We start from the raw sequence: 24,579 nt of genomic DNA, 5'->3' as shown, positions 1-24,579 counted from the left end.
GCTACCTTCCCAATGAATATTCTATTTACTGACCTTCTTTTACAGGGATTTTAACATTACTATTCCTCCCCTCCCAAAAAATATAAAACTGCCATCTCCGTAACTTCGGTTCTTAATGTAATTACATGAGATGTGCTTAGCCAACATAAAGGAGACACTCCAGGCTAAAGAACAAACCTCTTCAAATCTATATTTAAAACCTGAAAGGCCATAAGGACTTGTATAATTACAGTTCCATTGCACACACACATAAATAAGCTGTCCTCTAATTCTGCAAGTACTCATTAGGGATCAGTTGTACAGGCTTAATTAACATCAGTTCTTCAGTAAGCATCCTGCTGCTGTGCTAGAGCAATGTTATGATAACGTGCAGATTTTGTCTCTACTTTCACTATAAGCTCCCTTCTCACTGTGGGGTTTTTTTAAATATTTCCAGATAAAAATGTAAAATGACCAAAACTGAGGAAGTTAACATTTTAAGTTCCTATTAGCAATTTGAGATAGAGCTAAGATTTTTTAGTTTGCTCTTGTTAATATAAATCACAATCAAGCAATAAAGAAAAAGAATCACCCTTAATAACCCTATCCTTTGTTATTCATAACTGTGCCAGCCAACTTTTTGTTATTTTTAAAATGTAGATGCACTAACCAAATGAAGACATCCTGATTTCAGGACATTTCTCTAATCTCCATTAGGAAGGATTGTTAACAATTTACTACTAAATTTTCTCAGATATTTTCAGATATTTCAGTGTGAGAGATTTTTCAGAGATATATTTGAGAGTGATCTTCAATGAACCTTCTTTATTCTTGAACAATTTCGCTCAAAAAAATGCTCTGACATTGCACACTGTGCTCAAATACATCCCCTTTTCTTTAGGCCAATCATTTCCTTAATGTACATTTGAAAGGCATAGTTACAAACTTAAAAATAAATCCATTGACTAGAGCCTGAGCAGAACAGGACAGTCACTGCAATCCCCACAGAAGTGCAGAATTAGAACCCTAGAATCAGTTGAACTAAGTTTAACTCCAGCAGAGCCCCAGCAGCATGGACAGGGATGTTGTACACGTGTAAGTTACTGACACCCCTCCTAGACTGTCCTGCACGTCACTGCAGCTACAAAAAGTGCACTTCTGCAGTCCCATACAGGAAATTATCAACGCTAACAACCACGTAAGTATGAAATATGCTAAATGCAAACTCCAAAGGAAATGCTTGGCAGCTTTTTCTTTTGACTTATTGTATCTTTTTTCCTATTCTTCTGCAATAGTTTCCATCCTCCCTTGCCAAGCACGTTACAAACTTGCTTTTCAGTCCCAAACACCAAGGGCAGAAAGCCCAGACCAAACATTTCTTTGGAAATTCATTCTAAAACAGCTAGGTAAGTCTGAGCAAACCAGATTTTGTACGCAGAGTCCTTGGTCTCACTGCATTTCACACTTGCCATGTGGCTCAGCTCACCCCCAGGAGCAGCCCAGAGGTTTCAGTGGAGCCACATCCAGGCTGAGCCCCAAGCCCAGGCTGAACACCAGGGTTTGGGGCCCCTCAGAGCAGGTCAGGAAGCAGCTGCCCCCAGCACCCTTCCCACTGCAGCTGAAGGGACTGCTCTCCTGATGGTCCTATCTTTACATTTTCTCCAGAAGGTAATGAGCAGACCAAAGCATATTTTTAGGCATCTTTGGGTTAGGCATTTTTGATAATTTCTCTGACTGCTGAACACAACATACTCCAAATAGGTTAAATAAGTTACTTATATTACTCATAGTTTAAGTGACAAAATGTTTACCACTATTTGGGAAACAGATGCTTAGTGACAAACCATTGGTTACACAGTGCAAAAGAAGTGAGAAAATATACATCATAAATCTAGAAAGCCAGAAAGTGGCACAAGTGACCTCTTCAACCTGCATCTCCTGGATAAGCATGAGGTGCAGCTCAGCTGGCCCCACACAGACAGAGCAGGGCCAAGGAAGGAGAAGAAAGGCAGCACATAGCAGGGAGCCCCAGTGACCAGCCAGGCTCACACACAGGCCTGCCCCCAGAGCAGGGCTTCATCTCAGGCAACATGGAACACTCCCCAGATGAGTCCCTCTGAAGGGAATACACTATAACCACAGTTAGACCCAGAAACTACCCAAAAATACTTTTACTAAGAATGGTAATTGACAACAGTCTCATTTATATTTTGATCTACCTCATTCACCCATCATCTGTTCTGCAGCTGGGGTCTCAGGAAATGAATAGAAATTTAAATGCAAAAAAAATTTAAACTTTGGCAACAGTGACAGATAAGGACAAAGAAATTATCTCAAAAACACAGAGCTTTTTATTAAAGCCTGGATCAGCTGGAATGTTTTTGAAGAGAGTTCTACAATTGCACAGATTACAAGCAATTGAATTTTGCTTTTTCTATTATTTGCTGTTTATCAAAATTGTTAACTGCTACTTAGAGCAGCTGTATTTCCACATCACTTAAAATTGCTTCTCCTTTCTAGTAATTTAGTTCCAGTGATTCATGTGGTTGCTACAGTGACACCTCATTGAGAAAAAACATTCTATAGGTAGAAGAAGAAAAAATGAAAATGAAACAGCAAAGTAGAATCCTGTTCCATTAAACTCTGAAACTTAAACTCTCATTGTTTAAAGGAGAAAGAATTACTTCACAATGCTATTTGCATATTTAAAAACTACTGCAGGAATGCATGATTATGTACACAGAACTTGCCAGCACAGCTCAGTTCTTATTGTTCAAGGGCTGCTCCAAAGCCCCTCCTCAGCCAACTTCTTCATTTGATGGGAAGTCATTGCCACAAACTGCAAATGCATTTCCTCAGCAGCTCTTTGGTGTGCCCGAGTTTTGGGAGAGGGGATCATGACAGAAAAGCATGTGATTTCAGCAAGACAATTTTCAAAGCAAGTTTAGAAAAAAACATGACTACACATTGGCATAAGTGTGCCTGAACTCATAGCCTTTCCCACTACCTCAAAAATCAGTTTTTAAACATCAAGTCTTCAACTACAAACTGATTTGGCATATTCTAAGTTTACAAATCTAGCAATACAATAAGCCATTATTGCTTCAGGTTTTGTAATTCAGAGATTTCTTTATCATCTACTGGAGAGTGAAAAAAAAACTGGTATGCCTTGCTATGAAATAACTCATCATACTTCTGATGTGAGTCTTTATAGCCATTATTATCTCATCACATATCAGCACCTCAACAGCTACAAACCACCATCCCTCCACAAGCACTTTAAGCAAGGAAACAGACCTTAGGTGTTGTGATTTGGGGCCAAATTAAATCTCAAAGCCAAGAAATATCAATATGAACTTCACAAGAAATAGATAAGCAAGGAAAGCCATGTGGCTGAAGCTGCCTGTGGTAGCATGTTTTGAAAGATTTAAATAGTTCCCCACGAAAACAGGGATTCAGTGACTCAGGAACTCTGATTCACCCATGCCCTCCTAGTTATCACCACAACCATAAGAAAGTAACCTGTGACATTTCTATTCATTACATACCTCCCCTCAGTTTTATTCAACAGCTCTGACAGGGATACTGACAGGAAGGACAGCAGAGGCTACACCCTCCTGCTCAGCAAGGTCAGGAGAGAGCTGCAGCTCAGCTTTGCTACAAGAACACAGAGAAAGAAGCTGCTTTATGTCCACACCACCCCCTGCAAGAACACAGGACTCTGTCATGACCTTGCTCTACATTAGTGTCTCCATCAGCCCTCAATAAAACCACTGCAGTAACCTTCATTCAGAAGGTTTCTACACTTTGGGTTGGGTAATTTATATGAATATTAAGAATAACCAAAATTATAACAGCAAATATTGATGACTAATAATGAAAGATATGGAACTTTTTGAGAAATACTACAGGAATTCTGCCTAGCAATTTTAACCATTTCCTATCAGTTAAAGGCTGGAAGGATGTTTTGATGGCATACACCATAAGGTTTTCTGCAATTTATTCAAAGGTAGTAGTATCAGACTGGGAAAAAGACCATGAGGTACTAGAAGACCCTAACAAGGGATTTTCTCCAGATTCTTTTCCTTGAAGGAAAGGAATCAAGAGGGGCAAAAGGAAAATGCTACAAAGTGAATTCAAACGAACTAGTATGACTTACCTTGAAGAAACTGCAGCACACTTCTACTGACAAATTTTAGTCACAACTTCTTGTTTGCTCAAGTGTATTCAGTACTTTAGCAGGTAAGAGTAACTAAAATAATGCAACTACTGGTATAGTTCTGTGGTTAAATTATGCCAATCTACAACTGCATTGCCACCAAATGGGATGGACCAACACTACATACAGTTGTCTCTGAATTTATATACACTAGCAAGCATGTCCAGCTCAGGACAAAGGTTTGTGAAACAGCTAAGCCAATGTAAAAGTTGCCTGCTGCCCTAAGGGAGGTCTCACTCCCCACTGCCTTCCTCTAGCCTTGCTCCTGGCAGTGAAGTTTCCTCTCTCCACTCCCCATAAGCTTTAGTAGGTTTCACACCCACTGAGAGGCTGACACAACTCACTAACCTGGCAGAGAACCATCCAGCCTCCTCTGCCAGGGCTCACTGAAGGATCCAACAACACACGTCACAGCCACCAAAAACTCGTGGGAGAAGCAGCCAGCGACAAACTGGCAGCAGAGGCAGGAGCAAAGGAGGGAAGAACAGGAACTCCAACTTCTGCCAAGGGTAAGCCATTCAACCAACCTTCCTTCTCCAACTTCCTCTACATCCCAGATACCACAGGATTGCTAAAGCTGATACAAAGAGGAGGCGTGAACATCCAGGCAGAGAGCAGAGGAACAGCAGCACTATTTCCCTCAACATCCAGAGCTCACCACAGAGCCACAGGCGCTTGAGATATGAGCTCGGTGTGGGACAGGACGGGCACAGCAGTGACACATCACGTCATGGAGCTGTTTGTGTCTCCAGCATCTAGCAGGGTAATACCAGGCACAGAAACTGGGTGAATGTAGGCACACACCAGCCACACATCCCAAAGAGAGGCACAATTGTGTTGATTAGATACAACGGTGTAAAATACATATACAGAATGGGTAAAAACATAAGGGAAGACTGAGGGCAATGTTGCCTGACATAAGCAGAAATAACCCTACAGCAATGATAGACAACTGGTCACTCGACTGGGGAAAAACAAAGGAGTGCGTGCCTTGCTCTGACAACAGGAAGTAAGACGATACTGAGCTTGTTTGCTACTGGCACCCCAACAGCGGCCACACCGAACCCGGACCACGGAACAGAGGCAGGCAGGAGACGCTGGGAACTGAAGTGTGAGCACAACTCTGAAGAACCGAGGAGAGACCACCACAGAGTTCACCCTCCTGAGCCCGAGTCTCAGCTGACATTGCTCGGCTGAGCAGCATTGCCTGCACCGCCACCACTCACCCCCATCTCGTCCAAGGCGTGACCCCAGCAGTGCTCAGTGCTCACGGCGCTGCCTCCGCAGGAGCCCAGCCTCGCACATTTCCCACACAGCCCCGCACACGCTGCCCCTCTTCCCTGCACTTCCCACACCGCCCTCCCCTTCCTCCTCAGAGCCCCCACACCACGGCAGCACGCACACAGCTCCTGCCCGCCCCTCCACTGAGGGCCGGCTGCCAGCAGCTCGTCACACCTGTCACCCCCAGCGCCCGCACAGCCCGGCCCGCCCCGCACACACCCGGCCCCGCTTCCTGTCCCCCGGCACGACCCCGGCCCGGCCCTTTCTCGGCGGCACCTGAAGCGCGGCGAGTCCTTCAGGCACTCCTCGAAGTCCACGGTCACCTTCATGGTGGCGGGGCGCGCCGCTGCCTCCGCGGCTGCGGCTGCTGGCGGTGGTGGCGCGGCGAACCCGGGGCGAGGCGAGACCGGGCCAGGGCCGGCGGGCGGGGCGGGACGGGGCGGAGCGGGGGCGGTGCTCGGGGCGGGGGCGGCGGCCGGAGCGCCCTGCGCCCGCCCCGCCCGGGCGCGACTGACGGCCCGGGCAGCCAGCAGCGACCGCCCGCGAGAGAAGGGGGCGCGCCGGCCAATCACGACGCGAGAGGGGAGGGCTCAGTAGGCAGAGGGTCCAATAAGCGCGGCCGCTCAGACGGCGCAGCCAACCGCCGGCACCGCAGCGATTGCTCCCGCCCCAGCAAGCTCAGAGTGACAGCCGGGACCGCCAATGGGCAGGCGGTCGCTCCAATCGGCAGCTCCATCGCCGCAGCTGCCCGGATCGCTGCGGCCGCAGCCCGGCCCGGCGTTCGCCGCCGTGACGCTGCATGGGGCGGGGCGGGCCCCGCTCAGCCCGGTACCTGCTTGGCGGTTTTAAATTACAGCTCCTCATTAAACGGGGGATGTCCCCCTCGGGGCTGAGACACGCGCGGGAAGGCCCGGGCGGGCCCCGAGCAGTTGTACCGGGTGGAGAGCGGCCGCTTCCGTCAGGCGGCTCCGCCCTGAGCCCGGGCCCAGCGAGCCCGCGCCGTGCAGGGGGCGGCGGGACGGGCGCGGGTCCTGCTGAGGGTGCCACCAGCGGGGAGAGACAGCCAGCCCCGGTACTCTCCGTGTGATTCACTTCTAGATAGAGGAAATAACTCGTGGGGGAGACTCAAAGGAGTCTTTGAAGGAGAAACGCAAACCGCAGGTTTTCCTGTCAACGACTTTGAAGCGTGCATGCTTGGATTTCTTACCAAACCTTTGTCTGAGAATACTTTTTGAACTAGAGCAGATCATATTTTGTAGTAGAGTGAGCAGGACCATGTTGCATTCTCCAGTTTGCAGTGAAGAACAGCAGAACATTGTAGATTTCTGTTCGTTTAAGAGATTACAGAAAAATATCTTTAACTACTTAGGTGCTGCTTAATGTTCCCAGATGTAAAACTGACAGGAGCACCAGCCAGCCCCACTCCTCCTCAAAAGAAGCAACAGAGCAGTAGAAGTTGCTGTCAAAGGTGAAGCAGTCCCAGGTCACAGGCTCCATCCCGCAGTCACAGGGACTCTGCTGAGAAGCTGACAGAAGTGGAGGGTGTTCACTCTTGCCTCCTCCCGGAGCTTGAGGAGCTGCCATACCTGCTTCCAGCGAGTCCCCTATCCCCTGCAGCTTTCACACCCCAGCATCTGCACTACGTTTCACCTCTTGTTTTATCTCTTGTTTTTTCATATTCTTCCCATTCTCTCTCCCCCACTTTCAGTGCTACAATGAAAAACAGTCAACATGGAAGGAGGGAAACAACTTCCTTAAGGTGCCCTTTCACAGAAGCAGAGGGACAGTTGGTTCAGTCAGTTGTGATTTAGAATGTCAGGGTTTTTTTTTTCCCTAAGACTGTCAGAAATGTCAGAACCAAACTACAAGTTACAGAGATGTACAACTGTATATTTTTGTGAGCTGTCCCTCACCAAAACTAGCCAAGCTACCACTATTTTGATTAGGCATTCAAGTCACACCCACTCAGGAAAAGCAGCATGTTAATATTTATATCACTGAGGCTGCATTGATGTTGTGAAATTTACTTTTCAACTGAAGTATGCAATTGAAAAGAGCCCAGCTCTGTTTTGAGGAAGAGTTTTACTTCCTAAGTAGCTGCTGTTAGTCATTTTCCATTACTCCCTGCTAGTGAGTGATGACTCAGTGTTGACCATGAAGAGACAGATCAGTTGTGCTTAAATACTAAAACACACAAAGAAAAACACCTTGAAAAATGCAACCTTTTCTGTGTTACTATCTCAAGTTCATTACTTAGGTTACCAGATCTACCCTCAGGTCTAGGCAAGCCAGTAAATCTGAACTGTGTGAACAAACCAATATACATCAAAGTTACAATAAATTACAGTCATGAGGAAATTACAATATTGGTTTAAGAATTTATCTGTGAACACACCTTCAAATTTTAGTTGCTAGTTTCTTCTGAAGAGCTCCAAGAAGCCAAACATTAGATTAGTATTAGTGTGATAAGGTAGTAATGAAAACAATGGTTTTATTTATGTTGTGACACTTAACACTGGTTTCAAACAAAATAATTACATTAGTGAGGTGGCATCATAATACCACAAAAAAGCATGTTACAGAAACAAAGAGTTCTGGTAAGATGTACAAGTTTCACATGAGACAGTGAGCTGTGGAAAAAGTATCTGCAGTTTCCATGAATTGTACAAGTTGGTAGGAAAGAAACTATGGACAGAAAACATATAATCTATACACATGAGTTAAGGCTCTTATTTGTAAGTGATCTTCCTAATGGAAGCATATTGAAAATGCTTTCTCTAAACAGGATACAGCTTGAGGACTTAAACCTGTGCAAGAAGATTCACAATGATGGTGCAGTGGAGCTCACTGTCCACATAAGTAAGTGCTGTGTTTGTTTCCTCTTTACACCACTCTGTATTGTACACATGAGCATTTACCATGTGCACCTGAAGATGTGCAGGCAAGCTAAGTCCTCATCAAATGCAAAAAGAGAAAACACATTTCTTCTCTTGTCCCCATTCAGCAGGGAACTCTAGCTGGTATTTCTCACGCAGAGGGAAATCAGACATCCCTTTGTAAAAAATGCTATATGGAGTTTCTGGAGCTACTGCAAAGTAAAACTTACCCGATTTAGCTTTGAAAATGCATCAAAGTGTAAGCAGAGAAAATTAAGTAAACCAGCCTTTCAGTTAGAAGCAGTGTCAAGGACATTGGGTTGCACTTCTGCTGAGGAAGATAAAGAAGCACCGTGAACAGAATTTCTGTGAGCACTGAGGAAAATGCAGAGAATAAAGCCTTTAAAAACCCCAAACTAAATCAAGTTTCAAAATAGCATCAGACTTGGAATTTAGGTGCTTAGTGGCACAGAAAAAGGAAGATCACCCAAGCAGCTCAAAATCACCTGAGTGATGAAGGGACTATACATTATGTGGTTCATTTAAAACCACCTTCATGCATTTTTCTACTTCCCTGAAAACTACATACTAATTTCATTTAGGATTTTGGAAGCCATTACAGGAAAGGTCTTTGTTGGAAGTAAGCAAAGTGTTTGTTAAACAAAATGCTTTCTAGACCTTGTAAGGTACAAAGAAGCCCTGGTTAGCACCAAACGGCCTTGGACACAAGAAAGTGGGGGCTTAAGGAGGGCAGGGCATTAGCTTGGGTAAGAGCTACCTTAACTGCAGGTGTGAAGTACCCGTGGGTACTCAGCACAAAGCACAAGTGATCTGCTCCACAGCTCCCAGAGCACGCTGCTGTCCCCAGAGCACACTGCTGTCCCCAGAGCACGCTGCTGTCCCCAGAGCACGCTGCTGTCCCCAGAGCACGCTGCTCACCGTGTCCCTGCTCAGTCTGACAGCCACCCAGCTTTGCTGAGCGCTGCCGCGCTCTCAGCAGGATTTCAGTGCCCAGCTGGGGCAGGCCAGGCCAGCAGCTGCTCAGCCTGAAACACAGCTCAGTGCACACACATCAACAGTCTGAACACTGCAAGCTGGTTTATAAAAGGTACAAACCTAAAGTTTTGAAATCCTATTCTTAGGAGCCAAATTGAAAGCTTCAGTAAGTGACTTGACGAGTCAGAAGTATCTAAATGCTTACCCTTTGCCCCTGTTTACTCTATACAAGTGACCACATTTGATACAAGAAGAAATAGCACTCTGCATGTTGAAAAACTAGCATCACCACACTGGCCAGAATCAAGAGTTCAACTCTTTCTTGTGAAAAGACCTATTAATCTCAATTCAAGAAGTTAAAAGATTAACTAACCCAAATCTGACTACCCTGTCACCTGCTAAGGAGAGGAGATTGTTGGGAAAGGCACACTACAAAACACAGTTAGCACAACTCACAGGTATCTTTGGCAGTGAATCCAGTCTAATGAATCATTCCTGTAAAAATCTTTCAAAGGACAGCATCCTATTGCCTTATTAACTCTCAGTTTCTCTGGGACTGCAGGAAAGCTCACACTTGAGAATGCATGTAACTGTAAAATAACTTTCATTCCTTTATTCAAACTTCACATATACAGTGGAGAAAAAGACATTTTAAAATAGATCCATATAATTATATGGATTTTTGCAACATATCAAATTCAGATCAAAATTAAGATATACACTGTATTTCATAACCAAGCTAAAGCTTAAGTGTGTACTTTGTTTGTGTAATAAAACCCAGGAACTACTCTGAATACTGGAACATTCACCAGTCAAATTCCACCCAGTGGGAAGTTTTTACAGCAATTTGGAGGCGCAGAATCCCTCTTTACAGCTATACAACCACACTGTAAACAGGTATTTGAATTAGGCATTTTCCCTTCTAGCTTCCAAAAAGCCTTCATTTTACAAAAGCAGTTGCTGTAAGTTGCAGTGGACACAGGAAGATTTAGACCAGTGGTTTTCAGTATGGAAGTTGCCAACCCCAAAAGAGTAGATCAACAGCAGTTATCTTTAATAAAGAACAGCCAGAGCCTAAGCTCAGCACATCTTCAGTCCTGATGTGTATTTCCTCATGGCTGGGTGTTTTTCCTCAGGTGCTAACAGCACAAACACTGTTCATGCAACTGGAAAGAACCAAACGTTTGAAACAAGAGCCAGAAGAGTAACAGTGGATGTGATTTTAAGAGAAAAGCTGGAGGGAACTTGCACGTTCTCACAATAAGCCAGAGAGAGCTCCACAAAACAACCAGTCCTGATGGAAGAGGTTATGACAGTTAAATGCAAAGTTCAAGTTAGCCATTTCCAGTGTACAAACACTCCCTCCACTAGATGTTACTACTGCTTTAGTCAGAAACTAACGACCGATGGCAAACACCGCTCTTAAGAAATAACACAGCTCTTGTTCTAAAGACTGGGAAAGTGCAGGCAAAAAACGTACTGAAATCTAGATTAACAGGTCAACACTTTACCAAAAAAAAGTTGTAGGACTTGAATAATCCCTTTTTAAACTGCTTAACGTATCTGATAAATAGCTTACATGTCAATCTGATATACGCTGTACCGTTTGGCTCTTGAATCCCAAAACTTTCCATATGAGACACCGCATCTAGAACACTCTCAAATAAATAGTGTAAAACCCAAGATAGTGAGTGTTTCAAAGCAAGAGTAACAGTACATCACGCGAGATAATCAGCGCTATACATACAGGGAATGCCACTCTGGTTGAACAAATTATGAAGCAGTATTCTCCATGAAATACTAGGCACAAGAATAAATCAATTAGACAGTGTTTTCTGCCTAATGGACAAGTCTAAAATTAACATTCTTGGCAATACAACATTGTAACTGATATGCTTCTTAACATTTAAGAGCCTTAATTGCAAAAATCATGAAGCGATGTTTATATTTGTGTTTTTGACAAGCAGTTACAGTTCTGGACAGATTTCTTCTATGCTGTGTGCTCCACTTTCCAGCTGGTCACGAGTAACATGTGCTGCATAAGAAAGATTACAAAAAATAGATAATTCTTCACACCCATTGAATGTTTTCACAACACACACAAATATCCTCCTGAAATCATCTTTATCTTTGAAGAAGTAATGTTTGCCAACCCATCTTAGCAATGTATAAGCTTTTGGTTGGAGCAGTTTTCTGACGCTCACGCCCTAAAAAGAGGGCCAACACCACTGCTGAGCACACCAAGCACCGAGTGCTCATCCCCCTGAAACTGGGAGGATTTAACTCAGGTGTTTAGAACTAACACATGAGGTTCCTGAAATACCAGCAAACATAGTACTTCCCAGGTCAAATTCAGCTCCAGATGAGGCACTTGAAATAAAAAACCCCCAAGTTTATACAGTTGTGTGCTTTCAGGAAGTTAACTCATGCTTTTGAGCAAAAGCACTGCAATAAATCAGAAGAAACTTCTCCTCAGTGCTGATCAAAGAAGACCTCATCAAAATGATAATATTCTTTTTAAAAAGCCATTTAGGCTTGGGCATGAGTTAGATTTGGTAACATGCTGTTTAACAAGCAAACAGCACAGTTAAGCAGCAGAGCTGCTTGCTGTGTGCTCCCAGCCTTCTCACTCAATTCATCTTTAGGGTGACACTTGTCCTGGTTAAGAAAACACAACATATTCTGTATCTACCAAAGGCCAAAGGGCACACCCAGTCAGTGACAGCTCAGCTGCTGGGTGCCATCTGAGCAGGGTTAGCAGAGCAATGCAGCTAAATGAACCAGAGAAAGAGAACAATAGTCTTAATGCTTGTCAATTGAACTGCTATAGACAACACCCTCTGCTTGATACTTTTGTGTAGCAGAAGACAGGTATGCACTGAAATCATCATCCTTACATTTACCTACATCAGGAATATTTCATTCAGTGATTTCCAAGAGAATTTCTAAAGGGAATTTTATGGAGAGAAACAAAGGCCACTTCTGCTGGCAAGGTCTATTTATGTTACTCATAGAGTCATAAATAGCAAGTAGCCAGATAAGGTGAAATGCTGAAGCAAGCAAATGCAGAATCATAGACTGGTCTGGGTTAGAAGGAGCCTTATGGGACATCCATTCTCCCTGCCATATGCAGTCTATTACAACTTATACTTTGTTTTCCACAAAAGAGCTTGGCTGCTGGAATCCATACACAGGGCAACTTGAGGCAAGAAATGAATGATCCATCCATTAAAAACACTTGGTAGCCACAATGGAGACAGGAGCAAAAATATACAAAGAGTTCTCACCATCACTGACTGGACTGGCCATCTTCATTTCAATCAGCAAGAAATCTCAGTCTGTAACCAAGAAGTGCAACTTTTATTAGTGGACCTGGTGGTATCTGACAGGAGCCTCCTTACACCTGTCCTAAGTCTTTAGCCCATTCTTTGAAAGCAGAGCATAGAGATTGGAAGTGTACTGTTAGTTTTACTAAATACAAACCAGACAGAATTAGAGGGTAGAAGGAAACATCAGATAAGAGAAGCACAGAATCTGTAAGGGATCTTCATGGATAGAAAAAATTCCAAGTGAGAAGAGATTCTCAAATTGGCTGAAAAACAACCCAGGAGCCAGTGGAACCCCAGAGTCACAACAGACCACTAAGAAATGCCTCTTATGTCACATCTTTACATGCAACAATCAGTACTACAGAAGTCATGTTACTCCATGGGAATAAAAGGACACTGCATGGCAGCTCTCACTCACATAGACTGACCGGCATAACAGCTGAGTGGCAGCCACATCATCTCACAATCTCCACAACTTCCCAAGAACTCAAGTCAAATGGAAGAATTTATAAAAATACAGCTACAATATAACATACAGAAAACTCAGGACATTTTCATTGAAGTTAAAAGCAAGCATCAGTGCTTTTAGTCAGTTTAACAGAAGGATGCCAAAACGAGCCATTGCAAAAATCAACTCCTGTATCATCCAGTAGAAGAGTAAGGAAACCCTCCCTTTTCTGCTCTAGACAAAAGCACTTTAAAATACAATCTCAAGTAAAAGAGCTCTTTGAAAGTTATCCAGGTGAATAATCTTTCCATATACTGTTCTCAGGAACATGAATAGTAATAAGATTTTGATTTCCTTCTGCAAAGGAAACAGCCTAATTTTTAAATACTCAAGTGCTTAATGTAGCCAAAAGCACAGCATGATCAAAAGTACAGTGACCAAGAACCCCAAGCAGCAAGTGTTAAATCCAACTATTTGAGAAACCTTCTATAGATCCAATTAACATTTATTAATAAGGAGATTCTTCTGTGCCCTCAGAATACAGATGAGAGCAATAAATAACGTAATCTCAAAAAAGTTGTTTTACTAAAACTTTGACATTAACACGGCTGTGTGCTGAACATTTCTCATGTCAATGTAGGAATTTCTTAAAATGTGGGCAGTGACAGAAGACTGGTTTATTAACATTTTTGTTCATATCCCATCATCCTTTGCCCAACTCTGTCTCGTAATCCATCTGAGGGCATTCAATTCACCACCTGCTACAAAAGTAAGATCAGTACTTAACCTCAGAAGAACTGATCAAGTTCAGGGATTAAAGGCTGTGATAGCTGATATAGAGATTAGGAGATAACAAAACATGAAGGTTTAAGCAGAATGATAGAAAAGTGAAGAACTGAGAACTACATCAGCTTAATGGAAAGCATTTCTACATGCTATGGTGTGGAGGTGAACCAGTTAGTTAAGAGGTTGCTACACTGGCAGACAGTTACATTTATGGAATCTCTTAGCCATGAGCAGTCTAAAATTGATAATTACCAGTTGTGGCTCTGAAGCTGGTTATGAGGAAGGTGGAATGGACTTCAACAATAGAGATGGAAAAATGCTGCAAAGGTGTGCCTTCTTTCCAGCGGCGAATGCAGCTGGGGAGCGGAGTTGCCTCTGTTTTACAGCAGAGTGCAGAGAGATGGCAGCTTCAGGCCATGCAGAAGGCTCATACGGGTGGCTGCTGCAGCCCTCCTTTCCCCTGGAGAGTGAAGTTCTAGTAAATAGCCATTATAAGGCCTGTGTTCTTTTACTGGATAGTCAGTCCAGTAATGGGTCTGAGACACATAGCTACTGACCCTTTCAGAGCAATTGGGAAGGAATTAGTCCTCCTGTAGTAAACAACAGGATGAAAAGGTGCAATCCACAGAACTTAAACACGCAACTTTGCAAATCTCCTTTTTATTGCGTGCGATTTGAATGAATTTTAGATGAGTTCCTAGTTCACATGGTTGTGAAAAGCAGAGGTGAACCAAGTTAAACCCATGCAGCATCTTCCCAAGTCTGCAGACAGGCTAATATCTCACAGCTTTGCCAACCACAGATGAACAAGGCTTACAGACTTCACTGCCACCAGTCTCATGAGCAACAGATGTGTGGTTTGTTTATGCCAAAAATTTATTCAAAGTGCCATTACATAATAAAGAGGTGGGGAGTGACCTGTAATTATTCACCAGAATATCACCACAAAAGTCTAAGACTTTTCACCCTGAGAGAAGTTTAAAGATGAAAGAGAAGGTGTCAGTCTCTACAGCTTTATGAGTTTCCTATGAAGAGACCTGAAACAGGTTTCAGCAACAGCTCCCACTTAAACATCCCAGAACTTCTTCCAGTAGCTGCACTAAAACCAAAGTTGAGAGTGTTATCCCATACTAGAGCAATGAGCATTTCTGCTCAAGGACAAGTCTGGATTGAAAACCTAACAGCAGTTTTACATTACAGTGTTTTTCCTCAGGAAGATAAATACAGTCCTCTCAACAGGGAGGAAACACTGATGGTAATCTCCCATTGCTGGCCACAGGATGGACTGGGAGAAGAACAGGAAATGACCCACAACAAAAAGCCAGGCTCTACCATGTGGTCATTACAGTGTTCAGTACAAGACAGCTCCTCATTTAAAAAGGATGCTGGCAACTTCACTACCCAAAGTCAGCTACATTGGGAAAATGGTAAGAAGCAGAAATGTTTGTTTCCTCTTATGCCACAACAAACAAAAGCCTACCTGTTGCTTATCAACACTGAGTTTTTGTTCCATGCTACAAATCTCCCTATCACAACAGAGTGTAACCTTACTCATGGAGGGTTACATACACACTGTACTCCTTCCAGTCATCTCACACCTGAGTATATTCATTTCCAACAGCTCAAAGGGCCACCAGGACTTACAGGTGCTTTTTAACTAACCAGTGCCTCACCGTGTTCAGTAGCTTCTGTGTTCATTGTTTCTACATCTGCAGCATCACGCATCTCTTCATCCTCATCATCTTCCTCTTCTTCACCATGTAGTTCTTTTGCAATGAGCTGCCTTGCCAGTTTGATGTTTCTTCCTTCATTGTAGTGCATTTTTCTCTTCATTTCAAACTGTTTCTTTTTCTCTGTGGGCAAACAAATGGAAATAGTTGTTCCTTCTCTTTAAAAAAAATTAACACATCTTCTTCAAAGATGAATTTACTGAATTAAAATTGTCTTCAAGCAGTGGAGTGTTCTTTTAAAATGAGTCTGACTTACAAAAAGGATAGTAACTGGAATCTCAGAAGCACTTTTCTAAGAACCTCTTTGCAACTAAGAGCAAGTCTGAACCACGAGAAGCATCTGATAGAAGTACACAAAACTCTAAAGTTTCACAAGCCTTGTTTCTAAGTAAACTCAAGGACAAATTGAGACATGCTGCTGGGATAGAAGATGAACTTTTGCAGATGTGTGGCTTGACTCCTGGCTAGCCACCAAAGGTCAGTCATGAGAGATATATTTACCACATGTAGAAGAAAATATTTTCCACTTTCCCCATGGCTTAAAGCCAGCTCTGCTCCATATATTAAACATCAGCATATCTAGCAGTAATGCGTTATAATTCAAGTAAATTTTGCTTACTGCCAGCCCCAACGCTTTGCTCTTTTCCTTCCTTTAGTATAGCAAGGTTTCACACTCAAAGTTAAGGCCAGGAAATTTGAGAAGCACCAGCTAGATAATACAAGCCTGAAACCTTAGAAGTATTGTTGTTTCACGGTTCCCTGAAAATATTGTAGGTCCAAGTTAGCATGAAACAACACCTCTGTTAAAGATGCTATTTGCTTTGGAATAACTGTAGACTTCCTATTGCATCCAGCTGCTTTGAACACAACAGAAATATCATCTGTACATTTGCAAGCAATTAGCAACATTTTATTTGTAGTCGTACTCATTGAATTACATCTACCTGAAATATGTTCAATTTAGGAACTATTCCTTCAGCCCCAAACCAGAATTTCTTACTTGAGGTGTCTTAGCAGGAATTCCCATACCTTAAGCTGGTATACAGGGAGGCAACTAACAACAGCAAATTCCTGTTTATATGTAGATCCTAAACCAAACATTCCAACTAGAGACAAGAAGCTATTTGTTCAAAAACTATTGTGATCAAATCACAACATTTTTCTGATAGTACTTCTTCTTTGCAAATATTTCTTACAGAAAACCTGAAACTATTTGTAGGAAAAGAGTCTAAACAAAAGAAAGAAAACAGCTTATGCCTACCCCGTTCTTCAGGTGTTAATTCTTCATCCTCATCCTCCTCCTCACTGCTTTCTTCTTGCCTTGCTATAATCTTGGGTCCTCTACCTTCAGCTGCAGCTGCCAGTCTACATAAATCATGCAATACAAAATGCTGAAACAGCAAGTTTTTCACTATTTAAAATACATGACATTTCAGCATATTCATACAAACAGCTTTGTTCATTATTTTTGCCATATTTTTATGTAGTAACAATGTGCAAGAGGTTTGAATTACCAGTAGCACTATCACTGAAACCACTGAAACACTGAAAACCACTTAATTTGACAATAGCAAAAATGCAGCTTCCAGAAAAATGAGCAACAGCTTTCCATAAAGAAAATCTACCCCAGGAAAGAGTACATTATCTTCACATCCAGTCAGTTTTTATTATTACAATACTTACTTTTTACTCAACACATCTGCTCTTAAGGGCTCACATTCTGAATCACTCACTGGATCCTCATCATCTTCTCCTGTCATGCTTGGAGGGCAAACAAAAGCAGCCTCTTTTAGTAATTTGCTCAACTTTCTAGCTTGCTCAAGAAAACAGTCAAAACCTTACAACACTTAATTAAAAGACTCCTTTAATGCTTTAAAAGCTTTCCAAATCAACTTTAAATACTGATATGATATTATATTCTAGTACTGAAAAAAAAATCAATAGAAGTCAGACTTATTTATTCCATTCAAAGGCTAAAGCCTGCTAGAACAAACCTTCTAAACTTTGTCCTTCATACTTTGTCCTTTCAGACTGTTCTCCTTATTTAGAAGCTTTGTAGATCAGAGTATGTTGCAAACACCCAGCTGGCCTGCACAGTAATACTGCATCTCCCACAAAGTAGATTTTGCTCTAAACCCACAGTTCCAGCTGGCAGCACACAGACCCACACTTTAACAAGCATACCTGTGGTAAGGAGTACTTGGCTCATCGATCTTCATCAAGCCATAATCTTTGCCTGCAGGGTGGTACGTAGCTATGATGTTCATTTCATCCCACTTCTGGGATTTTTTACTGAAATAGGAAAAGAAAATTGAATTTTCATATATTCTAAGACAATTAGTTCTGCTTTACCAGAGAAGGAATTTTTAAAACGCTGTCTGATCTCTACTACATACTAAGCACAAAAAATATTGTTATGACACACAGACATGTTCAAAGTGTGACTATTAAATAGTTCTCTGTGCATACTTAAGTCAAACAAATTATCAGTGCAACTTAATTTCCCTAACAAGTCACAATAGCTAAATAAACTCAATTATCTATAAACATATTCTTATTCATATAATTCAGAGACTCCTGGTCTTGTTTAATGACCATCTTGTGAACTGTTTGATTTTACAGTAACTTGTAAAAAGAGAATTCTTCTCCCTGTTACAACCCACAAGACTTCAACAGAAGTCAGTTCACCTTTCAGTTCACCTCTGCTGAAGAAACTGGAATGATTATTAGCAAAACTGTTACATAAACAAAAGCAACAAATCCCCTCCTGCAGTGAAATAAGTAGCATAGAACAGGCTGGTTATTAATACTGCTTTTGTCATCCTAAATTAGAATAATAAGTCAAGTGATTCACGGCTATAATTATGCCGAGGGAGTTTCACATTTTATACAGACAGGCACCAGTGATGTTACATTATCTAGAATTTTCTTAGTCAACCAGAAAATGTACCATTTTATGTATATTTGAAGAAACTAAATCTCACCCACACTGACTGCTCACTGACAAAATATATAAGCCACAAGAAAGACAATTGCCTTGTGGCCAGAGAAAGAGCCATCTCTCCACTGACATAAAGCCACAAAAAATGTTTAATCAACACAAACCACCATGTTCCACATTTTCTCTAAAAAGGTTATTGCAAACTTCATATAAGGTGGTCTTTCCCCTTAGATTAAGCCAATTTCTGAAATTTCATTTCAGAATAATGCAAAAATTTGACTAATTAATATATTCTTGTTGTGAATTATTAGTTAAGGAAACATTACAGGACTTTGTGGGTTTTGTGGGTGTTTTTGTTTGGTTTGGGGTGGTTGTTGTTTGGGTTTTTGGTGGGTGAGAGGGGGCAGTTGGCTGGAAGACTTCCACTTTAGTGCTCTTGTTCAAACACAGACCACTCCAACAACAGATCTGAAATATATATTCAGTCTCAATAACACAAGTGCTCTTAGGCAGAATAATACCTGTAAAACAAACTTGACAAAGCAAGATTCCAAGCACAAACTACATTCTCCATTTACAGTGTTACCACGGCATAATACAATGTGGAGGGAAAAACTAAAGAGAAAAAAAACAGATGTGGGGGTTGATGCTGAATCCTACATGCCACAGGCTTACACTCCAGAAATTAATACAAACTGAATGATCTTAATCCCCCCAGCACACAGCAGCCAGTGCCAAGGTCTCATGTTTGAGGCTTCAGGACCATTGAATGGTTTTGTGCAAACACAAGGACTGCAGCATAAGCGGCCAACACGTGAGTCAGCCGCGGCTCTGGCGGGGCGGGGAGTCATGAGCTTGGTGATGACAAAGCAGGAGCGCCGCTCCCGGAACGCCACTCATCCAAAACTCTCTGGTTAGGAGTCGAAAAATCCCCAGCTTACCCAGTTTAACACAGCCTAAAGCTCCTCCATGACCCACACAAGATGCTCCCTGTGGGGCACAGTGAGGAATTTTACCAGCCAGAGCACTGAGACAATGGCACATGGGTACACAGCGGCTGTAAAGAGACAGAGCTGAGCTGACAAGGAAACCCAACAGATGGAGACATTCCCTTCTCATGCCTTGGGTTCACCTGCCCAGAGCACATCAAGGATTATAGCCCAGGCTCCCAACTCCACCTAATAATAATACTGGCAATCTTGGAACAATCCCTTTGGCATGCACTGTGCTGGAAATCAGACAGCCCACACTGAGCAAGTCAGTGAGTCATAAATAAAAGACTGAACAAGTTTTTAGTGGCTTAGTTTTTCACACTTATTTTTTTAAACTCAGATCCCAGCACTAAAAGCCTTGGCTGTGGAACACCTCCCAAAGCACAACCTGAAGTTCACCTAGGGGGGAAAAAAAGCCATTAGTGGCAAAGAGACAAACATATCATTTCACCCCTGCTTGTAAAAAGCCCTCACAGGAGAAACACTAAGTGCTCTGAAAACCCACACCTCCGCTGTTTGTTTCCAATTTTGCATGCTTAGGCATGTCTGCACAGCACAACACTAATGACATGGCTTAGGACCATCACAGCAAAATGCATCCTGACACCCCTTCAGACACAGAAATAGGAAATCTAATCTTCCTTAGGAAAATGAGATTTGAAAAATCTCATAAGTGCTCATTTGTATGTTCTCACATCTTTAAAAATATACAATAACTTCATCTGACATCACACCAGGACAGGCAAGAGGTTGCAGCAGCAGTAACAGCCAAGGAACACCTCTCCCAGCTCCCTTGTTCCTGCCATAGCAGCCTCACCTCTTCCAACACAGCTGCTTGTGCACACACACACTTCCCTAATTCCTTTGTAAAATATCACATCTGCTTGCCCACAGGCTCCTACAGGGTCTGAAGGCAGAAAATACTGTAAAATCCTGTACCCCAGTGTCTATGGCAAGAGCACATCTGCCATTAAACCACGATCTCAGCTCTTGGGATGCAGTTCCAGTGATGTCCCACTTTCTCAAGCTTCATTCTTGCATCACACTTTCATTAGGGAAATTTTCCAAACAATGTTACCATCACTAACAGCAGCACAAGGTCAGTAATGATGCAAGTACATGAGAGCTCTGAACATCGTGCTGTAAAAGATGATAGCTGACACAATGAGCTCTTTCATCTACAGATATTTTTAAAGCTCTTCAGACCTCAATTTCAATATTAGAAATAAGCAGAAGAATTAAGAAAACAGATACCCGAATTTATTAACTAATCTTCAATCTCAAAGGAAAATCACAACTGTACTACTTATCATTCTTCTAAAATCAAAATTATTTAGCTGAAATCAGAAACAACACTGATATATTGAGACATTGCCAACCAAAAATAATACCTGCACAGACACCAGCTTTATAAACCCTGTGCTGATCTTTCCAGGAAATTTTCTAATGCAGCCTGCCAGGTTTAGCCAATATCTTTCAACTTGCAAGGCAATTTCAGAATTAATCTGACTTTACTGGCTCATGTTGGTAAACAGGAAATAGAAGCTGTACTCTAGCCCACTGCTTCCCAAGAAATTACTGTGTGCAATAACCAATACACCATACACTCATCAGTTCATACTCATTTCTACTCATTTTTCAAGACAATACAAAAGAAACTGCAGAAAATTAAACATAGGCTACCAACAGCCAATTGTAATTTATGTCTGGTGTGGTGCTACACACATCAAGCTACAGATCAGAACTAAAGAAAAGGAAAACAAAAAATCACATTTGTGTAACATATTGCTACTTACCTGTTTCAACAACATAATCTCATTCATTCAGTTGAAATTTTTCTCTGGAAAGCAGGAGCAGCTAACACAAGCAACACTGCAACTTCTGCAGCTAACACAAGCAACACTGGAACCCAAAAGCTCTTCTTTCTTACCTTGCCGACTCTGGACTACATTCATGACTTAACTAGGCAAAGATGAAAGGAGTACTACCATAATAATAAAAAACTGACCAGCATGACCATTTTATTTTATAATTACTTCTTTCCTTGCTTTACTGAATAAGGTGCCGAAAAATGAAAACTGTCCAAAGCAAATTTGTAAACACTGAGTTCAGGTCAAACCTTGCTCGTCTTAACTTGATGGGGAATCAGAGCAACGGCAGGTAGCACATGCTGGGTGCATCAGGAAAAGTGCAGGATTCTTAACCAGCAAGGACAGCTGAAGACCACTTCTGGCACACCTGGACTAACTAGGCATGTTACAATTAAAGCAAGCTTTCATGTCATTCAAATAACAAACCACAAGGCTGTGCACATTCTCAAGTGTAAGATTTTTACGGATGGCTCCTGCCCAGCCGAGAATACATCTTGATGATGTTTCAGCCCAGGAGAGGTCCCCTCTCCAGAGACATGCTTTTGATTACAAGAAATGAGCTGCCTATGAGAAGGCTGCGAATAAATCAAGCGTATTTCCCAAACTGTGAACTATCCTCGCAGCATCGGTAAAACCCTTTGTGAGCGGCCACACTCAGCAGGTGACATTCGCTCCTCGGCAGGAGCCACGGCGACAAGCGAGCAGGGCTCCCCGCCTCCGCTCAGGTGCACACCCGGCACCCCGGGCTCCCAGCGGAGCTCCGGCCCGGGGGAGCTGCCGCTGCCGGATCGAGGCATCCCCGGGCTCCCAGCGGAGCTCCGGCCCGGGGGAGCTGCCGCTGCCGGATCGAGGGATCCCGGGGCTCCCAGCGGAGCTCCGGCCCGGCGGGAGCTGCCGCTGCCGGACCCGCACCGCGGAGCGGAGCCGAGCTCCGGGCCCGCCGCCGCTCGGGGGGCACGGCACGGACCCCCGCCCCGCCCGCGCAGCATCCCCCGGGCACGGGGCGCAGCGGCAGCCCCGGCTGGAGACGCCGCCCGGCTGTTCCCGCTCCGCGGGCCCCCCGGAGGAGCGGGACGGCCGGAGGAGGCCCTGCGGGGACCCGCCGCCCACCACCACCGGGGCCTCACCCTTGCTCGTCCTCCTCGCAGGCCTGGCTAGGCTGTCGCGCCCCCACGGCCGCTCCCGACGTAGCCTTGCTGCCGCTCTTCTTCAGGATGCCCTTGATGGGCCCCCGCCGCGTCGCCGAGGCGTCCGGTACCGACGGCTCCTCCATGGCCGCGCCGCCCGCCCGGTTCCGCCGCCGCCGCCACCGCCCCGGCCGGGCCCGCCCCGCGCCAGCGCCTCAGCCCGCGCGCCTGCGCCCCCTGGCGGCCGGCGGACCGACAGTGCCCCCTGCTGCCGTGAGGCGGCGCGACCGCGAGGGGGCGCTCTGCGTGCGCGGGGAGCGCGGGCATGGACACGGGGATAGAGGGACACACGGACACAGGGACAGACGGACACGGGGACAGAGAGACACACGGACACAGGGACAGACGGACACGGGGATAGAGGGACACACGGACACAGGGGCAGACGGACACGGACACGGAGATCGAGGGACACACGGACAGAGGGACACACGGACACGGACAGAGGGAGACACGGACACTGGGATAGAGGGACACACGGACAGAGGGAGACACGGACACTGGGATAGAGGGACACACGGACACGGACAGAAGGAGACAGGACACTGGGATAGAGGGACGCACGGACACGGAGACACAGGCACAGAGATACAGGGACACACAGGCACACAGACACAGAATCACGGAATCGGTCAGGTCAGAAGGGGTCACATTGCACAGGATTGTGTCCAGATTGCTCTTCAATACGTCCAGTGACAGAAACCTCACAGCCTCTCTGGGCAATCTGTCCTAATGCTCCATTACCTGCACAGTAAAAAAGTTCTTCCTCATATTCAGGTGAAATTTCCTGTGCATCACTTGCTGCCTATTGCCTCTCATCCTAGTGGCTGGTACTACTGAGAAGAGCCTGGCTCCATCTTCTTGGCATCTCCCGTTCAGATCCACACCCCTTTGATGAGGACACACGGACACAGAGGTCTGGCGTGTGCACAGTCCGGTGTGTGCTGCCCTGGAGGTGTCTGCAATCCATGGAGATCTCGGGGCCGTGTGGGGCTGGTGCCTGCTTGGCACTCCCACCCACACCCGAGGGTCTGGCACGCTGGGGACACGAGCTGGCAGTGGCAGGGCAGGCTGCAGCTGGGCTGTGGTGTCCCCGAGCTCTCTGTGCTGCCATGCAGAGGTGCCCCCAGCACACCGTGTTTGCCAGGGCAGCCCAGGTTTGTCACGGTGTCTGTGGCACAGCAAAGGAGCCAGCGTGGTCTCCAGAGGGCCCAGGCATGGCAGGGGTTTGTCTGTGAGTGAAACATTCCCATTTCTCAGCCACACTGGAGATCCCAGTTCCCAGCCAGATCCAGTGCTGGGCAGTGCTTGCCCTGCCCATGGGGCTGCAGGTTCCCTCCCCAGGGCTCACAGCCACTGTGCCATGGGCTTGCATCACACACAACGGGGCTACAGCAGCACCATCCATGTGAGAAGGAAAATAGGAACCTGATGAAGCAGTGATGAAATTATTACACCCAGAATCTGACATACTTGGGAACAACTGGGCAGTTGTTTGTATCCTGGCACGTCCATCATCCTCATAGCCTGAAAAATTGGGTGGAGTGTTTAATTCTGTGTCACAGGAACTGTGGCATTAGGATTTGGAAGTTTAAAGGGATAATGACTTCAACATGGCAGTTGTTTCTGGTCCCTCCCATCCTGGCCTCCTCTGACTGGTAAAGATTAGTGACATACTGGCTTCCTGCTCAGCGCCTGTAGCTCTCCCAGGGCAAGAAAGTGCTCTGCAGCACACCCACACCACCAGGGTCCCACCAAAATAAGTGTAGAATGCTTCCTGCAGATTTACAGCATTCTACATCCATGTCATAATTTCTTCATGTCAGTAAAAGCAGCAGGAGATGGAGGTCACTGTCAGCCAAAGGCACAACACAATTTTGCTGACAGGACTCAGGCAATGAGGAGTGCCCATACATCCAACCCCCGAGAGCTGGAGAACAAACC

General features: G+C 44.4%; 2 protein-coding genes across 9 annotated transcripts in view; both read right to left on the bottom strand.

The window, feature by feature from the left end:
* Positions 1 to 5,873, bottom strand: part of ACAP2 (ArfGAP with coiled-coil, ankyrin repeat and PH domains 2) — a 63,608-nt gene extending 57,735 nt beyond the window's left edge. For all 6 annotated transcript variants that reach the window (XR_010029183.1, XM_063166981.1, XM_063166983.1 and 3 more), the window contains exon 1: positions 5,756 to 5,873. Coding sequence is in view for 5 of the 6 variants with exons in the window: in XM_063166981.1 (XP_063023051.1) it covers positions 5,756 to 5,808 (53 nt within the window). In the remaining variant the exon portion in view is untranslated. The remainder of the gene's footprint in view (positions 1 to 5,755) is intronic.
* Positions 5,874 to 9,938: 4,065 nt separating this feature from the next.
* Positions 9,939 to 22,760, bottom strand: PPP1R2 (protein phosphatase 1 regulatory inhibitor subunit 2). Of its 3 annotated transcripts, XR_010029182.1 has the most exons (8): positions 22,576 to 22,760; positions 17,829 to 17,936; positions 17,328 to 17,405; positions 16,906 to 17,009; positions 15,588 to 15,767; positions 14,167 to 14,374; positions 12,639 to 12,689; positions 9,939 to 11,386 (listed from the first exon to the last, which is right to left on the bottom strand). XR_010029182.1 is itself a non-coding variant. In XM_063166977.1 (7 exons), exons 1-6 carry the CDS (start codon positions 22,719 to 22,721, stop codon positions 12,672 to 12,674), a joined length of 645 nt encoding a protein of 214 aa, XP_063023047.1. In that variant the 5' UTR covers positions 22,722 to 22,760; the 3' UTR covers positions 9,939 to 11,386; positions 12,639 to 12,671. The 3 variants fall into 3 exon arrangements, 2 of the variants coding, with proteins under 2 accessions (XP_063023047.1, XP_063023048.1); XM_063166977.1 differs by lacking the exon at positions 14,167 to 14,374 and having other exon boundaries at positions 15,577 to 15,767; XM_063166978.1 differs by lacking the exon at positions 14,167 to 14,374.
* Positions 22,761 to 24,579: the final 1,819 nt, after the last annotated feature.

Source organism: Melospiza melodia, chromosome 12 (assembly GCF_035770615.1).
Source record: "Melospiza melodia melodia isolate bMelMel2 chromosome 12, bMelMel2.pri, whole genome shotgun sequence".
Classification (NCBI taxonomy): domain Eukaryota; kingdom Metazoa; phylum Chordata; class Aves; order Passeriformes; family Passerellidae; genus Melospiza; species Melospiza melodia.
This window is presented reverse-complemented; position numbering and strand designations above follow the sequence as displayed.